Genomic DNA, 25119 nt, shown 5'->3' with positions numbered 1-25119 from the left:
ATTGAACATAGAATAACGTTGTGCAGATCTTGATGCCAATTGGTACTAAATGTCCTCCTCCTGTACCTACTTCATATTCCTACATTCCATTCATATTCATGCATCTATTTAAATCCAGCAAACTGCCGGCTTCCACTACCCAGTAACCAATTCTATGCAGAAAAAAACTTGCCTCTCATATCAACTTTAAACCTTGCTTTCAGCTTTTTTTTTGGTAGTAGGCATTATTATCTTCTGTTTCCAATTGTATTTACAGTTTTGGGGGTTTGAATGTTCTGATTTATATTTTCTACATTTTGTTTTGGTTGGTCTGGAGTTTTTTTTGTGGGGTTGGGGGTGGACACTAATTTTACACGACTTCAACTTGGGTGCTTTTTCAATTATTTTATTTTGTATTATATTACTATTGTATGTTTATCTTGCACTGTACTAATTTCCTATTTTGTTTTTGGGGTTTTGTTTTTGTTTGTAGTGTCGTAGAAAATGCATTAAAAAATCAATTTAAAAAACTTTAGCAACTAACCTTAAAATTATATCCTCTGGTGTTTGGCATTTCTACACTACTTCTGACTGTCTACCCTATCGATATCTATTTCTATCAGATCTCCCCTCAGTACTCAGAATATTGAAACATAATCATATTATTAAATTTATATTAATCAGCTATTAATAAATTTTAATTTTATTCCTTCTGTGGCTTCAGTTATCAGAATTCAATGGGCTGACACAGTCGTACCATAATTATTAATTCATCATCTTCCATTAATTCAGTTCATCCATACCAAATATCTAAGCTCTACTTTTGGATGGCTTATCGGAACAGAGTCAATGGGCTGAATTACTGATCCTGCTCCTATATCTTATAGTCTTCAGCAGGTGAATGAGATTGTTCAGAAAATTCAAATTAATAAATAATTGTATTGCAGTGAAGTAGAGTGCAAGATAAAAGCAGAACTGAAATCTATTCATACGCACATGACCACTAATTTGGATCGATAATTACCTATTACTAGCACCCACAACTGATCAAGCTGCGAATAAGACATAGGACCATATGACATAGGAGCAGAATTGGGCCATTTGGCCCGTCGAGTCTGCTCTGCCATTTAGTCTTGCCGGGTTTATTTTCCCACTTGACTCCATTGCCCTTCTTCTTCCTGTAACCTTTGATGCCCTTACTAATCAGGAACCTATCAACATTTGCTGTAAATGTACCCAATCATTTGCCCTCCACAGCCATTTGCAACAATGAATTCCACAGATTCATCACTGTCCAAATAAAGACATTTCTCCTTATCTTTGATTCCCAGGATGTTCTCCTTCATATCATGCTTTGAAACAAAAGCACTAAACTAAAATTTATCTGGGAATTTTTCCAAAGGGAAAGCAAAATCCATCTTGAAATGTCATGCAATCGAAAGACTCAACAGAATACAACTCAATGTTATTGTTGCACTACCCACTAATTCAAACAGCATTTAAGACCATAAGACATGGGAGCAGAATTAGGCCATTCAGCCTATTGCGTCTTCTCCACCATTCTATCATGACTGATTTATTATCCCCCTCAACCCCATTCTCCTGCCTTCTCCCCATGACCTTTGATGCCGTAATTAATCAAGAATCTATCAACCTTCGCTTTAAATATACACAGTGACTTGGCCTTCACCACCATCTGTGGCAATGAATTTCACAGATTCACCACCCTCTGACTACAGGAATTCTTCCTCATCTCTGTTCTAATGTGACATCCTTGTATTCTGAGGCTGTGCCCTCTGGTCCGAAAATACCCCACGAAAGGAAACATTCTCTCCATATCCACTCTATCTAGATCTATCAATATTCAATAATATGAGCAATATTCTATAATTTCAAATTAACAGCCAGAAAGTTAGGAAATTCATATTAAATGTGTATCCTGCTCCCTCTCAACAGTGAGTGATCTGCCATTCAGTTGAATTTTGCTGTGGAACAAACACACAGATTTGTAGAACTTACCACAGTGTGAGACGTGTGGAAGCCCAGAAACAGGAGAGCACAGTGAGCAGTAATGATGTAGAACAAACAGAACAAGGCAACAATTGCACTGTGGTAGGAGTAATTCGTACTATAACCTATCATACTATTGCATTTGTTAGTTAGAGGGCACTTGAAATGTTTTGATTCCACCTAATGAGTTGATTTAATGAATTATTTTCTTGATGTGACATATGCTAAGCCAACAGAAATACTCTAGAGAAGGCTGTGTGGCTCATTTACCCTCCTTTCAGAACCATTGCTTTGCTCCTGGCTTCACAAGAAGCATTAAATTGTGTGTATGAATCTAAAAAATAGTGAAGTGAGAGGAATACGCGGCTGACTTATATTGATGAATTTAAATGGTATTGTTGATAGGATTTGGGAAGTAATCAATCCAGTTTGAAAAAACATGGAAAAGACCCTTTAATTTTTTTACTCTAAACCCAGACAAACCAAATAGAATCATATTACTGAGGATGAATGCATGTGTGAACTTGGTCGGTAAGTGACAACAGGCAACTCAATCACACCAAAGCCTGCTCCTGTCATTACGCAGCTTCCAAACAAGTATATGTTACAGCAGGGTTCAGGGAACAGCAATCAAAAGTGGATACTATGGCAAATTTATATCCCCTTTCCTACCCATATTTTTATTTCATTGCCCTTGCCCATGGAATGCTATTATCTTCTGTATGCCCAAATAATATCTTCATGCTGATCTGTGGTGTATTCAATAAGATAGTTAGTAAAGGAAGGTAATGATGTCCATTGGGCCTGAGAAATGTTTCTGGAAAGTTCTACGCACTTCCAATGAGAAACAAAGCAAATTATAGAGGCTGAGAGTAATCCTATGCTTTTAGAAAAGTACAAAACCCAAGAAGCCATGAGAAATTCAGCAGATTAATTATAGGAGATAAAGATATACCTGAGATTGCACTGGCTGTTGGGGAGAGGTAGGGGGAGTGACCTGTAATCAGACAAAATAAGCAGTACACAAATATAGCTATCTAAAATGAAAAAAATAAACAAAAGAAACTCTGCAGATGCTTGAAATCCAAAGCAGAAGTTCTGAAGAATGGTTATGGTCTGAAACATCAACTGTTTGTTCATTTCCATGGATGTTGCCTAACCTGCTGAGTTCCTCCAGCATGTTGTGTCTTTTATCTAATGTGAAATCTGAATATTGTCTGCATAAGCAAATTACCCAGTTTGAAAAATCTGTGTGAGTGAATTTTTTAATTAATGGCAAAATCTTATGCCAATCTATACAATACAATAGATAATTTTTTTTATTATCCACAATGTGCTTATTCTTCACATTAGTATTAATTATTGCCCTAGAATACAAAGAAAAAATTGATTATCCTTTTGATAATATTAATTACATGCCAAACATTCCCTACAGTTTTGAAACTTATGTCATAAATCATCTTTTCTTAATTCACTGCTGAAATGGGTTTTGTTAAGATGGTAATGAATTTTCCTCTGCATCTGAAGAGTCAGTTTTATCTTCCGAGCTCCAGCAGTTAATTCAGAGTAGAATAGCCCGGGAGTTTGTCCTTGCTATATGAATGTAAACAACCTGAAATATTGGGCTTCTCTGAAAGAGCAAGAGGAAATTACATGGTTAAAGTTAAGCAGTAATGCCATATTAATGCACATCTTTTTACTGGTTCATCTGCTGTTTTACTTCTGTACTGAATGAAACATCAGTTTTAACAACAGACTGTACTTCTAGTGCAATTTCCCTTCAAATGAAGCACTGTGATTAGAACTTGATAGGAGAAAAGCGAGGAAAGATGAGCAAAGTTATGATCATATGAGGAATCTTCAAAAGGATGAGAGACAAATGCAGAGGGATTGGTAGACAGAGCTCAGAGTGTGAAACTGTGATACCCAAATGTTATCATCTAATGGGTTGAGTGAGGAGGAAGAGCAGAGAACACAGACTATAACGTAATTCTGGAGGAGGTGTCAAACACAGGAAGAATAAGGTGGTACGGGCAGTATTTTTGAATTTAATTCACTGTGGAGTTCATTATGAGATATATTTGCATTGTGGTTATGCTTTTGCTTGTCTAGAGCTCAGGGTAAAAAACCTAGAAGATCTGATTTCAAAACTAATTTCAGCAGCAGGAGAATTCCAAGCAATAAATAAATTAGAATAAATGACTAACATTAATGATGACAATAGAACATGCAGATAATTGTTAGTTCCCATTAATGGGCTTCAACAGAATAAAATTAGTTTAATCCCTCCCCTTGTGAAAATGGGGGATGCCTCCCTCTCCCCTATTAGGGAGAGAGAGAGAGAACCTGTGTTTTGTCGAATGCTGGATGAAATGCGATAGTCTTTGGGGTAACTGCAAGTTCTGTGTCTTTGCTATCGCCAAGCGCATGCTTGTGCTCTGTAGTGGTGCGTTTTATTGGGGGGGAGCTGTTGCTTGCTACCGTTTACACGCGGGAGGGGGAGCTGGGGGGGAGGACTTTGCGGTTCTCAGGTTTAAATGTCATTCATTCTTTGAGGCACTTCTCTGTTTTTGTGGATGTTTGCAAAGAAAAACAATTTAAGGATATATATTCTATACATTTCTCTGACGTTAATTTGGACCTTTAAACCCACATCTCTAGCCCTGAGGATATTGGTCCCCACAGGTTTAGGTGTAGCCTATCCTTTTTGTACATCATACCTTCCCCAGGAGATTCCAATGATCCAGGAATCTGAAACCCCACCCCCTCCACCAATTTTTCAGCCACATTTTCATCTGCCAAATGTTCTTTTCTTACACTCGCTGGCATGGGCAGCAATCCAGAGAATACTGGAGGTCCTGATTTTCAGCTTACTGCCTAATGCCTCATATTCTCTTTTCAGGACCTCCTCCCATTTCCTACCTATGACATTGGTCTCAATATGAACCACTACTTTCAGCTGTTCAGCCCTTTAGAATGCTGTAGGCTCAACCTAAGACATCATTGACCTTGCCACCTGGGTGGCAATATCCCATCTGGGTGCTCTCTTTCACATCAACGAAATCTGCTCTCTGCTCCTATAACGATAGAATCCCTGGCAGGGCAGAAGCTGGAATGAGTTTTAGTCTAAGTTGGGTGATTGGGAAGGGAGGATTAATCAGGCATAGAAACAGGCAGTAGTGGGAGAGAGGCAAGAGTGGAGATAGCGAATATTACTGAGGGGGTAAACACGCAATCTTACTGGCAGACAGGGCTTGTGCTATTGCAGAGGTTGGACAAACTTGGGTTGTTTTCTCTGGGGTGGTGGAAACTGAGGGGAGATCGGCTGGAGGTTTATAAGATTAGCGAAGCATGGATAAAGTAGACAGACAGCATCTTCTTCCGAGAGTTGAAATGCCTCATACCAGAGAGCATGATTTAAAGTGTTTCGGGGGGTGTAATTTTAAAGGAGATGTGAGAGACCAGATTTTTTACTCGGAGTGGTGGGTGACTGGTTGGTGCTGCCTGGGGTGGTGGTAGAGGCAGATATATTAGGGACATTTAAGAGACGTTTGGATAGGCACAAGAATGTGAGGAAAATGGAGGGATATGGTCATTGTGTCGGCGTAAGGGAATAGTTTGCTTGGCTGTTTGATTATTAATTTTTTGGCACAATATTCTGTGCCAAAAGGCCTGTCCCTGTGATGTACTGTTTGTTCTGTGCTATGCTCAATCAGGTCCACAGAGTCAATTTAATCAAATCATTAAAATACTACAAGCTACTGATTTACTGCTAAATGATAACTATTAAGAACGTGAAGTTACAGTAATTACTTCAAACCAACTGTGCACAGTTTTATGTTATACTTACTTCTTCTCCCAGGAAGTGCAATTCCATGCTTGGAGGTAAATCTTCCTGTGGAAGCACTGTGTTCTAACTGAAAAAGTAAAGGGATGGTGTCAATGCATGAAGCAACAGCTTCCTTCTAATTCCTCCTTTATCCATTTCTCAGTTCAGAATGTCTCTTAACACTTATCTCAGTGCAATCCTGTCACCGGGGTTCGTACACCAACTTGGCTGGTTAGCTAACTCTGCAAACAGCCGTATTACTCAGCGGTGAAAAGGTCACTTTTCCTAAGCAATATATGCCCAGGGTCAGTATGATTTGGGGTTTATCCAAACAGGAAGGTCGTAATGTTACAATTAATGCAATGTCAATTTGAGCAAATGCTCAAATCATGGATCAGCCATGATTGATTGTTGGAGCAGTCTCAATGGGCCAAATGGCCTAATTCTGCTCCTATGTCTCATGGTCTAAATTCTTTGTAAATACTGCTCATTCACAGTCATCAGTAGCATAGAAAAGACAGATCATACACCAGCATAAAATTATAAATAATGTATATTTACCAATTTTCATCTGTTTCAAACAGCCCATTACAGTTAAACCAGTCTAAATGTGCACATAAATAAAACGCTGAAGAAACTCAGCAGGCCAGACAGCAACAGTCGACGTTTCTGGCTGAGGCCCTCCATCAGGACTGAACATAAAGATTGCAGCTCATTCCTGTATCAGCTCAGTGTATCACTTTACTCACTACTGAATTTGCATCACCCTTCTTGGAATCCTCCACCTCATGAGCACTCTTTGCAATCAGATCTCCCCTTTAGATGAGGTTGTCCAGGTGTTTTCCCTGGTGCTCTTCTCTGTGCATGTCCCACCAAAAGACCCCAAACCAGGCTGCTGTCCTTCAGAAAACTCTTTCCACCCCCCAGCTCTCCAAAACCCAGTCTCCCTAAAATGGGTACTGTCTAGCAGAGTGGTCATCGTGGGAGTCCCGTCGGAGTGGTCTGATTCAGAGTGGTAAGGCTTTGGCGAGAATAGGTAGAGACAAGGTAGGTAGGTAAGTTCATTTCTTATTTTTTTCTGAATTAACTCTTGTGAGGATAGAGGGTACGTCTACAGGGCCAGTGTTCTGCTCTGGGTGCCAGATGTGGGATTTTCAGGAGTCTACTGATGGCCACACCTGCATCAGGGGCATCGAGATGCAACTCCTTAGAGACCATGTTAAAAGAACTGCAGCTGTAGCTCGATGACCTTTGGGTTGTTAGAGAAAGAGAAGAGGGGATAGACAGGAGCTACAGGGAGGTGGTCACCCCAAGGCTACAGGAAAGAGATAAATGGGTGACTGTCAGGAGAGGGAAAAGAGAATGTCAGATAGTGGAAAGCACCCTTGTGACTGTCCCCCTCAACAACAAGTTCTCAATTTTGAATACTATTGGTGGGGGCGGGGGGGGAATGACCTACCAGGGGGTGCAACAGTGGCTGTGCTGGACTGACCATGTTGTAGTTAAATGCACATAGCATTTAGAATAAGGTGGATGAACTCATGGTGCAATTAGAGATTGGTCAGAATTGTGGGCATCACTGAGTCGTGGCTGAAAAAAGGCCATAGTTGGGAGCTTAATATCAAAGAATATAATGTGTATTGGAAGGACAGGCAGTAGGCATAGGTGGGGTGTGGCTCTGTTGGTAAAAGATGGAATTACATCCTTAGAAAGAGGTGACATAGGGTCAGAGAATGTTGAATCTGTGGGTGGAATCAAGAAACTTCAAAAGTGAAAAAAACATTAGTGGAGTCATATATAGGCCTCCAAATAGTAGTCCAGATGTGAGGTTAAAATTGGAAAGGGAGCTAGAGATGGCTTGTAATAAGGAGAATGTCACAATTGAAATGGGGGACTTGAATATGCAAGGTGATTAGGAAAATCAGGTTGGTGTCAGATCACAAGAGAGGGAATTTGTTGAATGCCTCTGAGATGGCTTTTTAGAGCAACTTGTGCTTGAGCCTACTAGTGGAAAGGCTATCCTATATTGGGTGTTGTGTAATAACCCAGATCTTAGGTAGCAAAAGTGAATGGAAAGTTGGATTATTGGGAAGCTTTTAAAATCCAACGAAAGGCAACCAAAAAAAGCTATAAGAAAGGAAAAGATGAAGTATGAGGGCAAACTAGCTGATAATATAAAGCAGGATACTATTTTTTTCTGTTATATAAAGAGTAAAAGGGTAGTGGGAGTTGATGTGAGACCATTGGAAAATGATGCTGGTCAGGTATTAATGGGGAACAAAGAAATGACAGATGAACTTAAGTACTTGGCAGCTGTCTTCACTGTGTGAAGAAACTTGCTGTATACCAGAGGTCCGTGAGTGTCAGGGAGCAGGAGTGAGCACCATTGCTATTACAAAGGAAAACCTACTAGGCAAACTAAAAGGTTTTAACGTGGAGAAGTCACCTGGACCAGATGGACTACATCCCAGAGTCCTGAGTGGCATTGCTGAAGAGATAATAGTTGCGTTGGTCATGATCTTTCAAGAGTCACGAGACTAGTGAATCTGTGGAATGCTCTGCCACGGACTACAGTGGAAGCCAAGTCTGTGGGTATATTTAAGGCAGAAGTTGAAAGTTTCCTGATCAGTCTTGGCTTCAAAGGATGTGGTGAGAAGGCAGGTGTATGGAGTTGAGTGGGATCCAGAATCAGCCATAATGGAATGGTGATTGGAGCTGAATGGCTGAATGGCCTAATTCTACTCTTATGTCTTATGGCCTTATCCCACAATCATGATTGGTTGACAGAACATTCCTTCATTGAACAACATGGCTCCTTTAACCGAAGCTTTTCTGCTTTTACAGAAAACTGCTAAAACAGTAGAGCAATAGAAATCTTAATCAGTCAATTACATCAGCAATAACAAAAAAATGCAATTTAGAACTCCATAAAATTCTCTCACTGGAAATGATGTTCCCACTTGGGGTCATTCAACTAGCATAGTGGTTAGCTAACAAAATACTTTACAGTACTAGTAACCTGTGTCCAATTCCCATCTCTGTCTCTAAGGAGTTTGTATGTCCTCCCCGTGACCTTGTGGGTTCCTCCAGGTGCTCCAGTTTCCTCCCACAATCCAAAGACGTATTAGTTGGTTGGTTAATTGTTTGTTGTGAATTGTCCACATTAGGCTGACATTAAATTGGGGGTTGCTGGGTAGCATGGCTCGAAGGGCCACAAAGCCATCAATTCTGTCATCCAGTTCATTAACATATAATGTGAAAAGAAGCAGTCCCAACACCGACTTCTGTGGAATGCTACTAGTCAATAGCAGCCAACTAGAAAAGGCCCCCATAGGTTCGGTGGTAATACCATAGGCTCTTTTCTTATTAAGCAGACTCATATGTGGCACGTTGTCCAAAACTTTCTGAAAATCCAAGTAAACAACATCTGCTGACTCTCCTTTATCTATCTGCCTGTTACTTCCTCAAAGAGTTCCAATAGATTTATCTGGCAAGATTTCCCCTTAGGGAAACCATGCTGGCTTCAGCCTATCTTATCACTTGCCAGCAAGTACCCTGAAACCTTGTCCTACTAATGGACTCCAACATCTTCCCAACCACAGAAGTTGTGGCAGCTGGTGTATAATTTCCTTTCTTCTGCCTCTCTCTCTTCTTAGAGTGGAGCAATATTTGCAATTTTCTAGTCCTCCAACACCATGTGATTCTTGAAGGGTCATTATTTATCCCCCACAATCTTTTCAGCTACCTCTTTCATTCCATTTTCATATTGTTATATATGCCCTGAAAAGCCAATGTTGATTCCACATTTTCCTCACTATTTCTCCACAACTCAAATGAAGAATCTGAATCAGAATTGGGTTTAATATCACTGGCATATGTTGTGAAATTTACTAACTTAGCAGCAGCAGTTCAATGTAATACATTATAAATATAGCAATAGATAAATGCATTAGAATAAGTACATCTATGTATATTAAATAGTTAAATAAAGAATAGTAGTGCAAAAACAGAAATAAAAAAGTGAAGTCATGTTCATGGGTTTCATGCCCATTTAGAAATCAAATGGCAGAGGGGTAGAAGCTGTTCCTGAATTGCTGAGTGCGTGCCTTCAGATTTTTGTACCTCCTTCCTGACGGTAACATTGAGAAAGGGACATGTCGTGGGTGATGAGGTCCTTAATAATGGAGGCCGGCTTTCTGAGGGACCGCTCTTGGAAATATCTAGGATACTACAGAGGCTAGTATCCATGATGGAGCTGACTTGTTTTACAACTTTCTGTAGCTTCTTTTGGGGCCCCCACTGCCCCATATCAGACGGTGATGCAGCATGTCAGAATGCGCTCCACAGTACATCTCTAGAAGTTTTTTGAGTGTTTTAGGTGACAAACCTTATCTTAAATTCCTGATGAAATTTAGCCACTGTCTTGCCTTCTTGAAGCTGGATTGATATATTGGGACCAGGTTAGATCCTCAAAGATACTAACACCCAGGAACTTGAAATTGCTCACTCTTTCCATTTTTGATTCCTCTAGGAGGATTGGTTCATGTTTCCTTGTTTTAGCCTTTGGTAGGGTTTCTTCCGATAAGATGGGGGTGTGTAAACATGCAGCAGCCACTTGGAGACCAACCAAAGCTGCTTTTTTCCTTGTTAAATGTGTTTTAATACATAGTAAGACTATTCTTGACCGCAATCACTATATACAGCTGGTCTGTCACATCAGTGAGCTGCTTATTGTTCGGAATAGCTGCCTGGGATGTTGTTGAGCCAGGCTTGTTGGACTGAGGAAGGTGTGTCGGGCCGAGGGAATTGAGTCAGGCCACCAAGCCCAGGGAGCCGAGTCGTGTCATCAGGATGCAGAAGAAGCCGGATTCTGTTCAGAAGAGCTGACCTGGGTGCAGACTATGCTGCTGCCTGCTGCTTGAAGCCTCCATAGTTGGTGCTTTCAAGTTGGCGTGAAGGCGGTGTGTAGTGAAACCATAAGTGACTGTCTTGGAATTTCTTTTGTGATCACAAGACCCTATTGGACATTGATTGCCACAGACCTAGTTCCTTTGATCGGTGATCAGACAGGCATTGAGGCAGCAATGTCACCACAGTTGTAGCAAGGACGAGGGTTCAATCCTCAAGCTTGCATTGCAGTGTGGTGTCCAGCTGTCAGTGCTGCCCTCCAGTGTTGGGTTGGTGGAATTCCAGGCTGTACTGCCAGGAACCATCAATTTCTGGACTTTGTCACTCATTGACTTGGACTAAAAATGTGTTTACTTATATGACTTTGTACTTCTTTTCTCTGCTCATTATTTTGATTGCATGTGTCTGTTTCTTCACCTTAACACAGAGGAATGCTGTCTCATTCGGCTGTATCCACGTATGGTTTGAATAACAAACGTGACATGATTTTATTTTGATTTTTGAGAAGTGTGCACATGAACTGAAATTGGACTATTCATGGAGAGATGCATTCACCATATTACACTTTGTCACACATCGTTAACATACTCAGTGATTGTTGATGGTGAAGGTGGAGTTGGTGTGGTGGGTGGGTGACCCTTCCTCCACAACTCTCTGCCTTAGAAACACTTATCATCTTGTCCAATTCTTTCTTCCTTTTCTATCTCCATCACTCAGACTCCTGACACTGTCCTTTTTTCTTGCTGTCTACATTCTCATTAGCACAGAAAGTTTGTGCTGGCTGAGCCCTGTCCCGAGGACCATCAGGTGTCTTGATGTCTCTAATTCTCCAGTTTCCATGAGAAACCAATACCAAACTCATCTTTCTGACCTCACATTTACCCACATTTCTCTAAATCCCTAAACATACCTGTTCAGCATCTGCTCTGTGTGTGTGTGTGTGTGTGTGTGTGTGTGTGTGTGTCTCTCTCTCTCTCTCTCTCTCTCTCTCTCTCTCTGTTATTTTAACTGCCTTACCCTTGATCGGGAAGAAAATCCGGTCAATGAGGACTTCTTCAATAGAGCCTCTCGCACCTGTTTTAGCAAAAGAATAAAACATCATTTTAGGTTCGCTACAAAACAAATTGCAGGAAAACTGGTGAAGATAACAGCAGAAGCTCACCTTCTTATCCATGCATGTTCCGACGACCAAAATAAAGAAACCCTAGAAACGAAAAATAAGTTTCAGAAGCTAACAAGTAGATCCGTAAAGCCTTTCAAACATTTTGTAACATTCCATTTTAGCTTTGGTGGTCCAGCTCAGGTCTATCAACCCTGACTGGCCAAAAAACAAGTTACAGAAAGAGCAATGAAGAATGCTTTTATATAGACAGAGATTGAGGACCTTCATCACTGCCCAAAAACTCAGTGGTGTAACAGGCAGTAGGTAAGTAAGAAAGTACTGCTCTTTCACTGTCATTATGATACCTTATTTTCTACATTCTGATTTCTTTCCTTTGTACTACCTCAATGTATTGTGTACGAAATGATCTACATGGATGGTGAGCAGACAAGACTTTTTACTGCATCTCAGGACATGTGACAATAATTAACCAATTACCAATATAAACACGTACAAACAAGCTGGATGAACTCAGCAGGTCGGGCAGCATCCGTTGAAATGAGCGGTCAACGTTTCGGGCGGAGACCCTTCATCAGGACTGAAGAAGGATGGGGCAGGGGCCCCATAAAGAAGGTGGGGGGAGGGTGGAAAACCAATCAGAGGAAAGTTCAAGGGATGGGGGAGGGGAAGTAGGAAGGGGATAGGCAGGAGAGGTGAAGAAGGAATCTTAGGGGAAAGCACTGTGGGTAGTAGAAGAAGGCAGAATCATGAGAGAAGTGATAGGCAGCTAGAAGAGGAGACAGAGTGAAAGTGGGATGGGGGAAGGGAGAGGCAGGGAATTACCAGAAGTTGGAGAATTCGATGTTCATACCAAGGGGCTGGAGACTACCCAGACGGTATATGAGGTGTTTGGGGTGAACTACATATACCTGTCTGGACACAACCCCCCTGCTGACTCCTCCTGTGGCTCCTCCCACTGACCCCGGTATAAAGGTGATTGAGGCCTGAGCCCTGCCCTCAGTCTCCAGGATGTAGTATGGTAGTCAACTACTGCTTGTTCTTTCTTCCAGTCAATAAAAGCCGATATCTCGCCTCACGTCTCAGAGTTATTGATGGTGCATCAGTGTTGCTCCTCCAACCTGAGTTTGGCCTCATCATGGCAGTAGAGGAGGCCAGGTATGGACATTCTCCCGTCTTCAACCCTCTTCCTCCTCCTGGACACCCCCACCAGGCCTTCTACCTGCACTCGATCTTTTCATCTCCAACTGTCGCTGAGACATCAACCGTCTGAACTTCACCACTTCTCTCTTATATTCCAACCTACTCCCTCTGAATGCACTGCTCTCCACTCTCTCCGCTCTATCCTCTCCATCAAACCCGCAGACAAAGGTGGTGCCTTAGTAGTCTTAGTCTGGCGGACGGACCTCTACCTCACTGAGGTCAAACGGCAGCTCTCTAACACCTCCTCTTACTTACCCCTGGAACAGGACCCCACCAAGAAACATCAAACCATTGTCTCCCGTACCATCACTGCCCTTATCAACTCCGGAGATCTTCCATCCCCAGCTCAAAAACTCATAATTCCCACACCCCGCACTGCTCGGTTTTACCTCCTCCCCAAGATTCATAAGCCTGACTCGCCCGGTAGACCCATAGTTTCGGCCTGCTCCTGCCCCACCGAACTTGTATCTGCCTATCTGGACTCCATTTTGTCACCCATAGTTCAGTCGCTCCCTACTTACATCCCATGCCCTCCACCTCTTCAATAACTTCCAGTTCCCTGGTCCTGACCACTTCATTTTCACCATGGATGTCCAATCCTGACATCTTCTATAAACCCACTGACTCCCATAACTACCTTGATTATACCTCTTCACACCCTGCCAAATGTAAAAATGCTCTTCCCTATTCCCAGTTCCTCCGTCTCCGCCGATCTGTTCCCAGGATGAGGCTTTCCATTCCAGGACATCCCAAATTGCTTCTTTCTTTAAGAATTGTGGTTTCCTTTCTGCCGTCATCAACGATGCCCTTACCCGCATCTCCTCCACTTCCCGCACTTCAGCCCTCACCCCGTCACCACAACAGGGACCGTGTTCCCCTTGTCCTCACCTACCACCCCACCAGCCTCCGGATCCAGCATATTATCCTCCGCAACTTCCGCCATCCTTCAACAGGGCCCCACCACTAAGGACATCTTTCCCTCTCTACCCCTCTCTGCTTTTCACAGTGATCGTTCCCTCCGTGACTGCCTGGTCCACACGTCCCTCCTCACAGATCTCCCACCCGGTGCTTATCCCTGCAAGCAAGCGCAAGTGTTACATCTGTCCCTACACATCCTCTCTTACCACCATTCAGGGCCCCAAACAGTCCTTCCAGGGGAGGCAACACTTCACTTGTGAGTCTGTTGGTGTAATATATTGCATTCGGTGCTCCTGGTGCGGCCTCCTCTACATCGGCGAGACCCGACGCAGATTGGGGGACCGCTTCGTCAAGCACCTCCGCTCCGTCTACAACAACAGACAGGATCTCCCGTTTACCACCCACTTCAACTCTGTTTCACATTCCCATTCAGATATGTCCACACATGGCCTCCTCTACTGCCATGATGAGGCCAAACTCAGGTTGGAGGAGCAACACCTCATATACCGTCTGGGTAGTCTCCAACCCCTTGGTATGAACATCGAATTCTCCAACTTCTGGTAATTCCCTCCCTCTCTCTTCCCCCATCCCACTTTCACTCTGTCTCCTCTTCTAGCTGCCTATCACCTCTCTCATGATTCTGCCGCCTTCTACTACCCATAGTGCTTTCCTCTTCGATTCCTTCTTCACCTGTCCTGCCTATCCCCTCCCTGCCTCCCCTCCTCCACCCCTTGATCTTTCCTCTGACTGGTTTTCCACCTGGCACCTTCCACCCTCCCCCCACCTTCTTTATGGGGCCCCTGCCCCATTCTTCTTCAGTCCTGACAAAGGGTCTTGGCGTGTACTTTGTGTTTGCCAATATAAACAAAAAGATTCCCTCCCCAGAGGACAACAGTGAATCAGTTGTTTTTTTTACCATAACCCAATGTTTAGGGTATGAGCTTATTCCTCAGATTCACTATTATTAAATTTAAATTTTCCAGCTGCCATTTTTGGATTGAGATTTGTGTCACTTATTTAACCTTGAAGTGCCTCAGTGGTTTGATTATCTATTACCTATTGTTCTTTGTCTTCACTACAATTGTGGTTATCCCTTAGAAGTATGGCAGTGCTTCCCCATGATGCATGTTGAGATGCGCTGACAATGTTGAAATTGCAATTCAGAGAAGCACCCCATGGAGTAGTGACACGGAAATCAAGAAAACTGCAGATGCTGGAAATCTGAAATAAAAAACAAAGTGCTGCAAGCACTCAGATCAAGCAACTTCAGTGATATTCTATTTCACTGTCATGGCGAATGGGTTGTCAAAAAACAAAATTTTCCATGATCCCTACTCTGCAGGACACATCCATGTGTTGGACTTTAGTTACTGTCACATAGAAAATGTTGTGCAGACTTTAATGAAATCACCTGTTGAACTGAACCACTAGAATATATTTAGTTGCTCTTGATTGCTTTACATAAAATCTAGTACATAATTATAACTATGCCGTTATACATCAAATGTCATAAATCTTTTTTAATACATACCTGAAATGCATTGAGAATTGTAAATATATAATGGAAAGCAATATGGGAGTCCTCCATAAAGGTTGGTATTCCAAATGCCCACGTGAATCCAAGGATTGGGGTTAGCACTGCAATGCTCCTCACAATCGGTTTTATTGTATCCTTCTCCTCATTATGGCTCCTGGGCCTGTCTCCAATTGTTGGTCGTAGGAGCTTGAATATGACCACAACTAGGACAATAACGTTGCTTGCGACGATAGACAAAGCCGGTATAACAAAAGCAAGTAGCGGATATTTTTCCCTCCAACTGAGCCAACAGGCATCTTTTCTTATGTAACTGTCCTGTGGATAGGTAACTCCGATTGTAATGGCTGAAATTATTATTGGACACAGATAGCCGATGCCAAATGAGATGCCCATCAAAACAGATTTGCTGAAATCGTGGAATAGGAAAACCAGGTGGTACACAAGTAGAATGCCAAGGGTGAACATCCAAAAGAATAAGGCGAGGTAGAAAACATGAATGAAAAAGGTTGCAGCCACACAAGCTCCTGTATCTTGTTTTACAGAGTCTGCCATGATAAACCATACATCTGCTATCAGCAAGTTGATAGCAATGTTCAGAATTGCCACGTGGCGAATATGTGATGTTTTACTCTTGGTCACGTGCTTCCATACCACTGCTTCTATAATGATGGTTATTATTAAGCTTGCTAGAGAAACGGCAACTCCAATTTGGGTTATAAAATTCAAAATACCGTTCTCCTCTGTCTTAGCGGACATTAAAATGGAAAAGGATGTTAAATGCTCACAATTACAAATGACGTTTTCTCCATCAAGATCCGGCGCACAGCCATTATTATTCCATGTACCATTAAGAGTAAAATCCCAAAATGCACATTGGGCAGAGTTAAAATCAAGTGTAGGGTTTCTCGTTGAGAAGTTCATCTTAGTTTTAATTGGTTTCTTATCACTTAATGTTATTGTCACAACAAGACCATTAATTGAGAAATCTCCTTCGAAGTTTGCATTGCCGGGTAAAATATCAATCAATGTTGGATATGCAATTGTGACAACTACCTTGTTTACCAACTTTTCAAGTTCATCAGTGGGAATGAATATATTAGTAGATAAATTGGTGAAGCCTTCAGTGCTAAAATTATGGAAGGTTACATTAAAGGAGCTTTTTGTTTTACGGCTGTCAATTTTAGTAGCTCTGAGCTGTAGGTTCTCCTTTTTAATATCTAAAGGGTTACTCGTCAGGTTGAGACAACTACTAAATGTCTCCACTGACTGTAATAATTTAGAACTGATAGTTTCATTTCTCGTGCTGGAGAGAATACTCCAGGCTTTTATTGATTTACTAGAAATCACGGAGTTTACAGTTTCCAAGAAATTCTGAAAAACACAAAAGAATGCTTTATTAATCAATCAAATGTAATTCTCAGCAATTCACATAATTTCGAAATAGAAAAAGGACAAATATAAAGACTTGAACATGCAAAGCATTCAAGAAATGACTAAAATAGGTTGACTTCACTCAGCCCCCAGCAACATCCAACCAACCACAAAATATCTTTAGAGATACTGAACCAGAAAAAGCCAGGGCTAGTAAAGCTAGAAGAAAATTATGGTAAAATTTCTTCCCCCACATCCTTGGATAATTATAACACACCTATACTGGAAATGGGATGTTATGTTGAAGTTGTATAGCACATTGGTGAGGCCTAATTTGTAGCATTATGGAGAGTTTTGGTAACCTACCTGCAGGAAAGATGTAAATAAGGTTGAATGAGTACAAAGAAAATCTATAGTGATGTTGCTGGATCTGAAGGACCTGAGTTATAAATAAAATTTCAATAGATTTGAACTTTATTCCTTAGAACATAAAAGATTAAAAGGAGATTTGACAGAAGTATACAGAATGATGAGGGGAATAGATAGGGTAAATGCAAGCAGGTTTTTCCCACTGAGGTAGAGTGGAACTACAACCAGAGGTCAAGGGTTAAGTGTAAATGATGAAAAGTTTAAGAGGAACATGAATGGAAACTTCTTCACTCAGAGGGTCATGAGAGTACGGAACAAGCTCCAGTTCAGGTGGTGAATACGAGTTCAATTTCACCATTTAATAGAAATTTGGATAGGCACATAAGAAATAAGAGCAGGAGTAGGCCATCTGGCCCATCGATCTGCTCCGCTAATCAATAAGATCATGGCTGATCTGATTATGGACTCATCTCCTCCTACTTGCCTTTTCCCCATAACCCTTAATTCTCCTACTGTGTAAAAATCTATCTGCTGCTTCACTGGGCAGATAATTCCACAGATTCACCGCTCTTTGGGAAAAGCAATTCCTCCTCATCTCCATCCTAAATCCACTCCCCTGATTCTTGAGGCTATGTCCCCTAGTTCTAGTCTCACCTGCAGGTGGAAACAACTTCCCTGCCTCTATCTTATCTATCCTTTTCATAATCTTATATGTTCCTATAAGATCTCCTCTCATCCTTCTGAGTTCTCGCAAGTACAGTCCCAGGCGACTCAACCTCTCCTCATTGTCTAACCCCTGCATCTCTGGAATCAACCTGGTGAACCTCCTCTGCACCACCTCCAAAGCCAGTATATCCTGCTTGAAGTAAGGAGACCAGAACTGCATGCGATACTCCAGATGCGGCCTCACCAGTTCCCTGTACAGTTGCAGCATAACCTCCCTGCTCTTAAATTCAATCCCTCTAGCAGTGAAGGCCAACATTCCATTTGCATGGATAGGTACATGGAGGCCTATGGTCCGGGTGCAGGTCAATGGGAACAGGCAGTTTAAATGGTTCAGCACAGGGCTGATGGGCTGAAGAGCCTGCTTCTGTACTGTGCTTTTCTATGACCCTATGACTTTAAGTTTATAAGTGATATGAGCAGAATTAAGCCATTTGGCACAACAGGTCTGCTCCACTCCATGGCTGATTTATTATCCTCCTCAACACCATTCTACTGCCTTCTTTGCTTTAACCTTTGACACTGATACTAATCAAGAACTTATCAATCTCTGCTTTAAATATACCCAATGCCTTAGCCTCCATGGTCATCCGTGGCAAATCCACTCCAGAAAATGTGTACTGGAAGCACCCACTTTTTTACAATATAATTTTTGCCTCTGTCAAGAATTTTTGCACTTTCTCTTTGAAGGCTTGCAGAGGGACAACCCAAGCCAGCAAAACATTTCAGCTGCTCTGCAAAAAGAGCAGTTTCCTCCTCTTCCTTCTGGAAAGGCTAATTGACTGTCCCGAACCTGTAAATTGTTCTGTGTTATGAGTTACCCTTTTTTTTCAAATGTTAACCATACTTTTGTACCTTTAACCATTTAAAGGGACAAAAATTATGCAAGGTGTTCCAAAAATCTATTCAGAACTTATATTTCTTGACAAGTACTTAATGGTACTATAAATATCATTCAATATCCTGTTTATTCTGCCAGTGGTTCTCTGGATTACTCATGGAGGTGAAGTGCACATAGTCAATCTAATTTGAAAGCTGCATTCTCTGCTGGGACCATCAAGGTGTATTGTTTTTAAGCAATATGACTTTTAACCTATTCTCCCATCACAGTGAACACTTCAGGTAAAGAAATTTCAAAATTGTTAACAAATGTACTCACCATGATGATAAACATCACTTTCAAGGCCATTCACAAACACAAATGTAACTCCAGTATCTGACACCATTGCCAAAGGAACAGAGCTGGTAATTTATGCCTCGACTCCTCCTCCCGCTCACGGACATGTAAGACACAGCCGCTTTCTGTCTGCCTTTAATCTCTCCCTTCTCCGACTTAAGCTTTGAAATTTCAACTTTACTCAGTTGGATCTGTAGAGCAACAGTTATAATTATGGCTATTTTAAAGGGCACCAGGCGAAATCCGGACCCAGCTAATGGAAAGTCTAAAAAGGCTGACGAGTTCTCGGAAGAACCCTCTTGGGTGAAGAGATTAGAGTCTCAGATCAGCAGTTTCGGCACTGAAGTAACTCAACTAAAAGAGAAATTTGAGAAAAAATTGACTCTTTGAGCCTCGATCTTAAAGAAGTTAATCGAAATGCAGCTGACCTTTCTTCTCATTTGGAAACGGCTCAACAACAATTTGTGGATCTGGAAGCTCGGTCACGTCGGAATAATATTCGAATTGTTGGATTAAAAGAGAAATCAGAATCTGCCGACACACTGGATTATTTTGCTAAAATGTTTCAGTCTTTATTTCCGGAGGTTTGTTCGCAACTGCCGGAGATTGAAGTGGCTCACAGAACCGCTGCTTTAAAACTTTTGGATGAAGGTAAAAACAGGCATACTGTTGTGCGTTTTCTCCGTTTTAGAGATAAAGACCACATTATTAAGCTTGCAAGAAAACAAAGGTGGTTTCATTTTCAAGGTTAGGAGATTCGCTTTTCTGAGGGTTTTCCACGCAAAATTGTTAAGCGTGCTGCATTCACTTCAATTATGAGATTAGCGTATCGAAAAAGCTCTTTCCATCATTACAATACCCTGCCAAATTAAGGCTAAAGATAGAATGGATAATTTAAAGATGGCGATTGTTTTTCTTTTGTGCAAATATTTCAAGAATTGTTTTGGATGTGTTTTTCTTCCCTTATCTAATATTATGAAGGTTACTTTCAAAATTGAAGGTCGTTTTGTTCTACAAAAAAAACTGTTCCTTCCAATTTAATTATATTGAGATTCATGTTGTCTGTAATGAGTTTTATGTTCTGTAGAATGAGACAGAGATTACTTTTTTCATTTTTTTTATTATTTAGGTAGGTGGAGTTTATTAACACTTCTTTGCTTTTCTTGGGGATTGCGTCGATTGATATTGACTTATTTCTGGGCTTTTTAGTTTGGGTAGGTTTTTTTTTCTTTTTTTATCCCCATTATGAAATCCCAGAGCATACGCAAATTATTATTATTATTGTTGTTCATCGCCGCCATTTTCGATTATCTTATCCTGTCATGCATCTAACTACTCTTTTTAGGTTCAAAGTCTCATGATGATATCTAAACAGTTAAATGTTTTAAGCTGGAATGTCCGTGGTTGGAATCATCCTATTAAGCGTAAGAAAACATATAAAATTATTAACTGATTCCGACCTGATATAATCTTTGCTCAAGAGACGCATATCAGGTTATGTGATGAGAAACGATTTTTTAAATCTTGGAGGGGTCCTCAGTTTCATGCAAACTCTCAGAGTAAAAATAGAGGTGTTTCTATTTTTATTGATTCTAATATCCCTTTTAATCAGGAGGACATTATAGCCGATATTAATGGTAGATTTTTGATTGTTAAAGGATTAATTTATCATAGGAAAACTGTTTTGGCTAATATTTATGGACCAAATGTAGATGATCCCTCTTTTTTTAAAGCTGTCTTTGCTCTGTTACCTGATTTAAATGAATACATGTTATTAATGGGTGGTGATTTTAATACTTGTTTAAGTTCTTTAATGGATAAGTCATCACCCAAACATCAACTCCCTAATCGTTCTGCATCACTTATTAATTCCTTCTTAATTGATTATGGTCTAATTGATGTATGAAGGCATATGCATCCTAGCAATAGAGAATACTCTTTTTACTCACATGTTCATAATGTATATTTGAGAATCGACTATTTTATAGTTGACCCTCGACTTCTGTTTAATGTTCAGAAATGTGAGTATGATGCAATTGCTATCTCTGATCATGCTCCTTTAAATCTAATATTTGAACTGAAAGATGTTGCTTCAACCTGACCATTTTGGCATTTTCCAGAACACTTGTTACAAAGTTCAGAATTTGTTGAGTTTATTGAAACTCAGATAAAAGAGTTTTTTTCTCTTTAATAATACAGGAAATGTCTCAAAGTTAGTAATTTGGGATACATTAAAAGCCTATTTACGTGGTCAGATTATTTTGTATATAGCTAAACTGAAGAAACAAACAAGAATAGAATTAGATAAAATCTCTAAACAAATTAAAGAATTAGATAGCATTAATGCAATCTCTCCAAATGTTGTTTCATTTAAAAGAAGAGCAGAATTACAATCACAATATAATTTATTATTAACATATCCTATTGAAGGATATTTCCTTAAATTGAAAAGTCAATTTTATATTTTTGGGGATAAAAAATAATAAGCTCTTAGCCTCCCAATTAAGAGCAGCTAGAGCTAAAAGGCAAAGTTTAAAGATTTGTAAAAATAATGGAGATATAGCAAGTAACAATGAAGGCATTAATAATATTTTTCAAGATTTTTATTCTGATCTTTATAAATCTCAATTTCCTGCAGATTCCTCCAAAATGAAGGCTTTTTTTACATAAGATTAAATTTCCTCAAATTTCTGCTGAAGATCAACAGATGTTTGATGCTCCAATTACTGAACATGAAATTCAGAAAGCTATTTTATTAATGCAATCAGATAAAGCTCCTGAACTCGATGGTTATTCGGTAGGATTTTACAAAATTTTGAAAGATCACTTGTTCCGTATCGTTTGGAAATATTTCATGAATCCTTTGAGAAGGGTAGTTTACCTTCTTCCTTTTATGAAGCATCTATTTCCTTCATCCTTAAGAAAGATAAAGATCCTACTGAATGTTCATCATATAGACCTATTTCACTATTAAATGTGGATGCAAAAATTCTCTCTAAGGTAATGGCTAACCGCTTGGAAAATATTTTAACTAAAATCATCTCTATGGATCAAACGGGCTGTATTAAAGGCCGTTACTCTTTCTCTAATGTTCAGAGATTGATGAATATTATATATTCACCAATATCTAAGCAACCTCAATGTGTTATCTCTTTATGCAGAAAAGGCATTTGATAGAGTTGAGTGGCCATATTTGTTTAAAGTATTAGAAAAATTTGGTTTTGGTAATAATTTTAATAGGTGTATTCAAATGATTTATAAGAATCCTATTGCCACGGTCATTAATAATAATTTCAGGTCCCCTTTTTTACATTATCTCGTGGTACTAGACAGGGATGTCCATTAAGCCCTTTATTATTTAATCTTGTATTGGAGCCTTTGGCTACAACACTATGTGAAGCTAAAAATATTCATGGTATCTCTATGAATGGAACCATGCATAAGATTTCTCTTTATGCAGATAATCTTTTGGTGTTTATTTCGAATCCTGAGGAATCAATTCCTAATCTTTTGGAAACACTAAAAAACTTTGGTAAATTTTCAGGATATAAACTTAACTTGAATAAAAGTGAATTGTTCCCATTAAATGCCCCTGTTTTTATATATAATGATATTCTTTTTAGAATTCTTAATACTTTTAAATATTTAGGTATTATAATTACTAAAAAATATAAAGATCTTTATAAAGCTAATATAGTTCCTTTAATGGACTCCATGAAACAATTATTTTCTAGATGGAATCCATTTACTCTCTCTTTAATAGGCCATATCCATGCTGTGAAAATGATGATTTTACCTAGATTTTTATATATTTTCCAAAATATACCAATCTTTTTAACTAAAAATTTTTTTGATCAAACTGACTCTCTTATTTCTTCCTTTATTTGGAACAATAAAAGACCAAGAATTATTAAGTATCATTTACAAAAATCTAAAAAAAGATGGTGGACTTGCACTTCCTAATTTAAGACTGTATTATTGGGCTGCTAATATCAAACAATTATGTTTTTGGCTATATTGACTCGACAAGAGCCAAAGTCCACTATGGGTTGATTTGGAACTACAAGTTGTTAAATAATTTCATTTAACTTCAATATTAGGAGCTCCATTACCTCTACAACTCTCTAAAATTCCAAATTTAAATCTTTACAGTCCTTACAGATTTAGTTTCAGTTTCACAATATTTTTAATTTTAAACAATTTAAGTTGTCTAGTTTTCTATATCGAAACTTTTTATTTAAACCTTCAATAACCGATCCCATTTTTCTCCTATGGAAAAATAAAGGGATCCGTTCTTTTACAGATTAATTTTGTGATGGTCGATTGATGACCTTTGAAGAGTTAATTAATAAATATTCTCTCGCTCAAAAACATTTTCTTCAGTATCTTCAGGTTAGACATTTTTTTACAACAATATTTATCTAAGTTTCCATGTTTGCAAGAATCTAATTTGTTGGATACCATTTTGAAGTTGAATCCTTTAGTGAAAGGTTCTATTAGCAGAATTTATAATTTACTTTTGTTACAAAAAGAGAACCTCTCACTAAAGATTAAACAAGATTGGGAGAGAGAACTTAATATGACCTTCATTAATGAAGATTGGTTGCGTGTTTTGAAAAACATAAATTCTTCTTCTATATGTGTCAATCACTGTTTAATTCAGTTTAAAATTGTTCATCATTGTTATTTAACAAAGGAGAGACTATCTAAAATATTCCCTAGTATAGATAACCACTGCGATAGGTGTAAAACTGAAGTAGCTACTTTGTCACATATGTTCTGATCATGTTCTTTATAAAAATCATTTTGGAAATCTTTATTTTCTACAATTTCTAAAGCTCTTTAACTTACAACCTAACAGATTGACTGTTCTATTTGGAATAGTTCCACATCATATTCAGGGTATTTCATCTTCAGATCAACATGTAATTACATTTGTTACATTATTGGCAAGAAGGGCTATTTTATTAAAATGGAAAGATACTTCTGTCCCTACATTAATTGAATGGTTTTCTCAAGTAGTTATGTCTCAGTTTGGAAAAAATTAGTAGAACTTTTGATCCCCGATTCGACTTTGAGAGAAGATGGGGATCTTTTGCCAAATATTATCATTTAATTTGAATTATTTTTATATGATTTCCTTCCAATTTTATTTTATATAAATATGAATTGGCGGTTGATGATTCTTTTATATATATATATATATATATATATATATATATATAGAGGATGGCAAGACGTATTGCTCCAGGGGTTGATTCCTAATGGGTTTTTTGGCAGTTAGTGGGTTTTCTTTTTAGTTAGATTGGGCTCTTTTTTTTCCTTTTTTCCCTTACATATAAATTTTTTTCCATTTTTATATATTATGATCAGTTTTTATTTCCTTCAGCCTTATTAATTGTATATATATTAAATTGTTGAAGTTTTGTATCCACTTTATAGCTGTAGAAGATTATGTACCAATAAAAAGATTCTAAAAATGAAAAGAATTATGCCTCGCTGATTATTGACCAAAGAAATGGATCTAATTCTTAATCGAAGGTATCAAATTCCCACTGTTGTAAGTTAGCCACTGCAGGCAGCACCCCATGACTGAAGGAAACAACTGCATCATTGGAATGATTAGTCTTGCAGAACTGATTGAGGAGCACAGGGCAGGAGGCCATATGCAAAGAGCCTGTTTCCACCATCTTCAAAATCACCACATCCTATCTGCATAAGAGCATATAAAAATAGGAACAGGGGCTGTCTACTTGGTCTCTGAAATTTGCCCTTCCATTCAATAAGAATAAGGCTTTACTGCTCCAGGCTTCATCTCCTTTTTATGCCAGTTCCCCTAGCCTTCAATTCCCTGATTTTTCAAAAGATTATCTATTTCCAACTTCCTCCAATGGTCTTATGGTCCAGTCTCACAATACTCTGGGGTAGAAAATTCGATATCCATCACACTGAAAATTTTCAGCTATTTATGAGAC

At 39.4% G+C, this 25119-nt stretch overlaps 1 protein-coding gene across 1 annotated transcript in view; it reads right to left on the bottom strand.

Annotated features, from left to right (window-relative positions):
- Positions 1–8588: 8588 nt before the first annotated feature.
- The window catches only part of LOC140732684 (adhesion G protein-coupled receptor F5-like), a 37026-nt gene continuing 20495 nt past the window's right edge, over positions 8589–25119 (bottom strand). Inside the window, exons 7-11 of the mRNA XM_073055368.1 lie at positions 15499–16875; positions 14794–14844; positions 11889–11930; positions 11744–11800; positions 8589–8669 (exon numbers count right to left, since the gene is read on the bottom strand). Of these exons, the coding sequence (XP_072911469.1) occupies positions 8589–8669; positions 11744–11800; positions 11889–11930; positions 14794–14844; positions 15499–16875 (1608 nt within the window). The remainder of the gene's footprint in view (positions 8670–11743; positions 11801–11888; positions 11931–14793; positions 14845–15498; positions 16876–25119) is intronic.

Source organism: Hemitrygon akajei, chromosome 9 (assembly GCF_048418815.1).
Source record: "Hemitrygon akajei chromosome 9, sHemAka1.3, whole genome shotgun sequence".
NCBI classification, from domain to species: domain Eukaryota; kingdom Metazoa; phylum Chordata; class Chondrichthyes; order Myliobatiformes; family Dasyatidae; genus Hemitrygon; species Hemitrygon akajei.
This window is presented reverse-complemented; position numbering and strand designations above follow the sequence as displayed.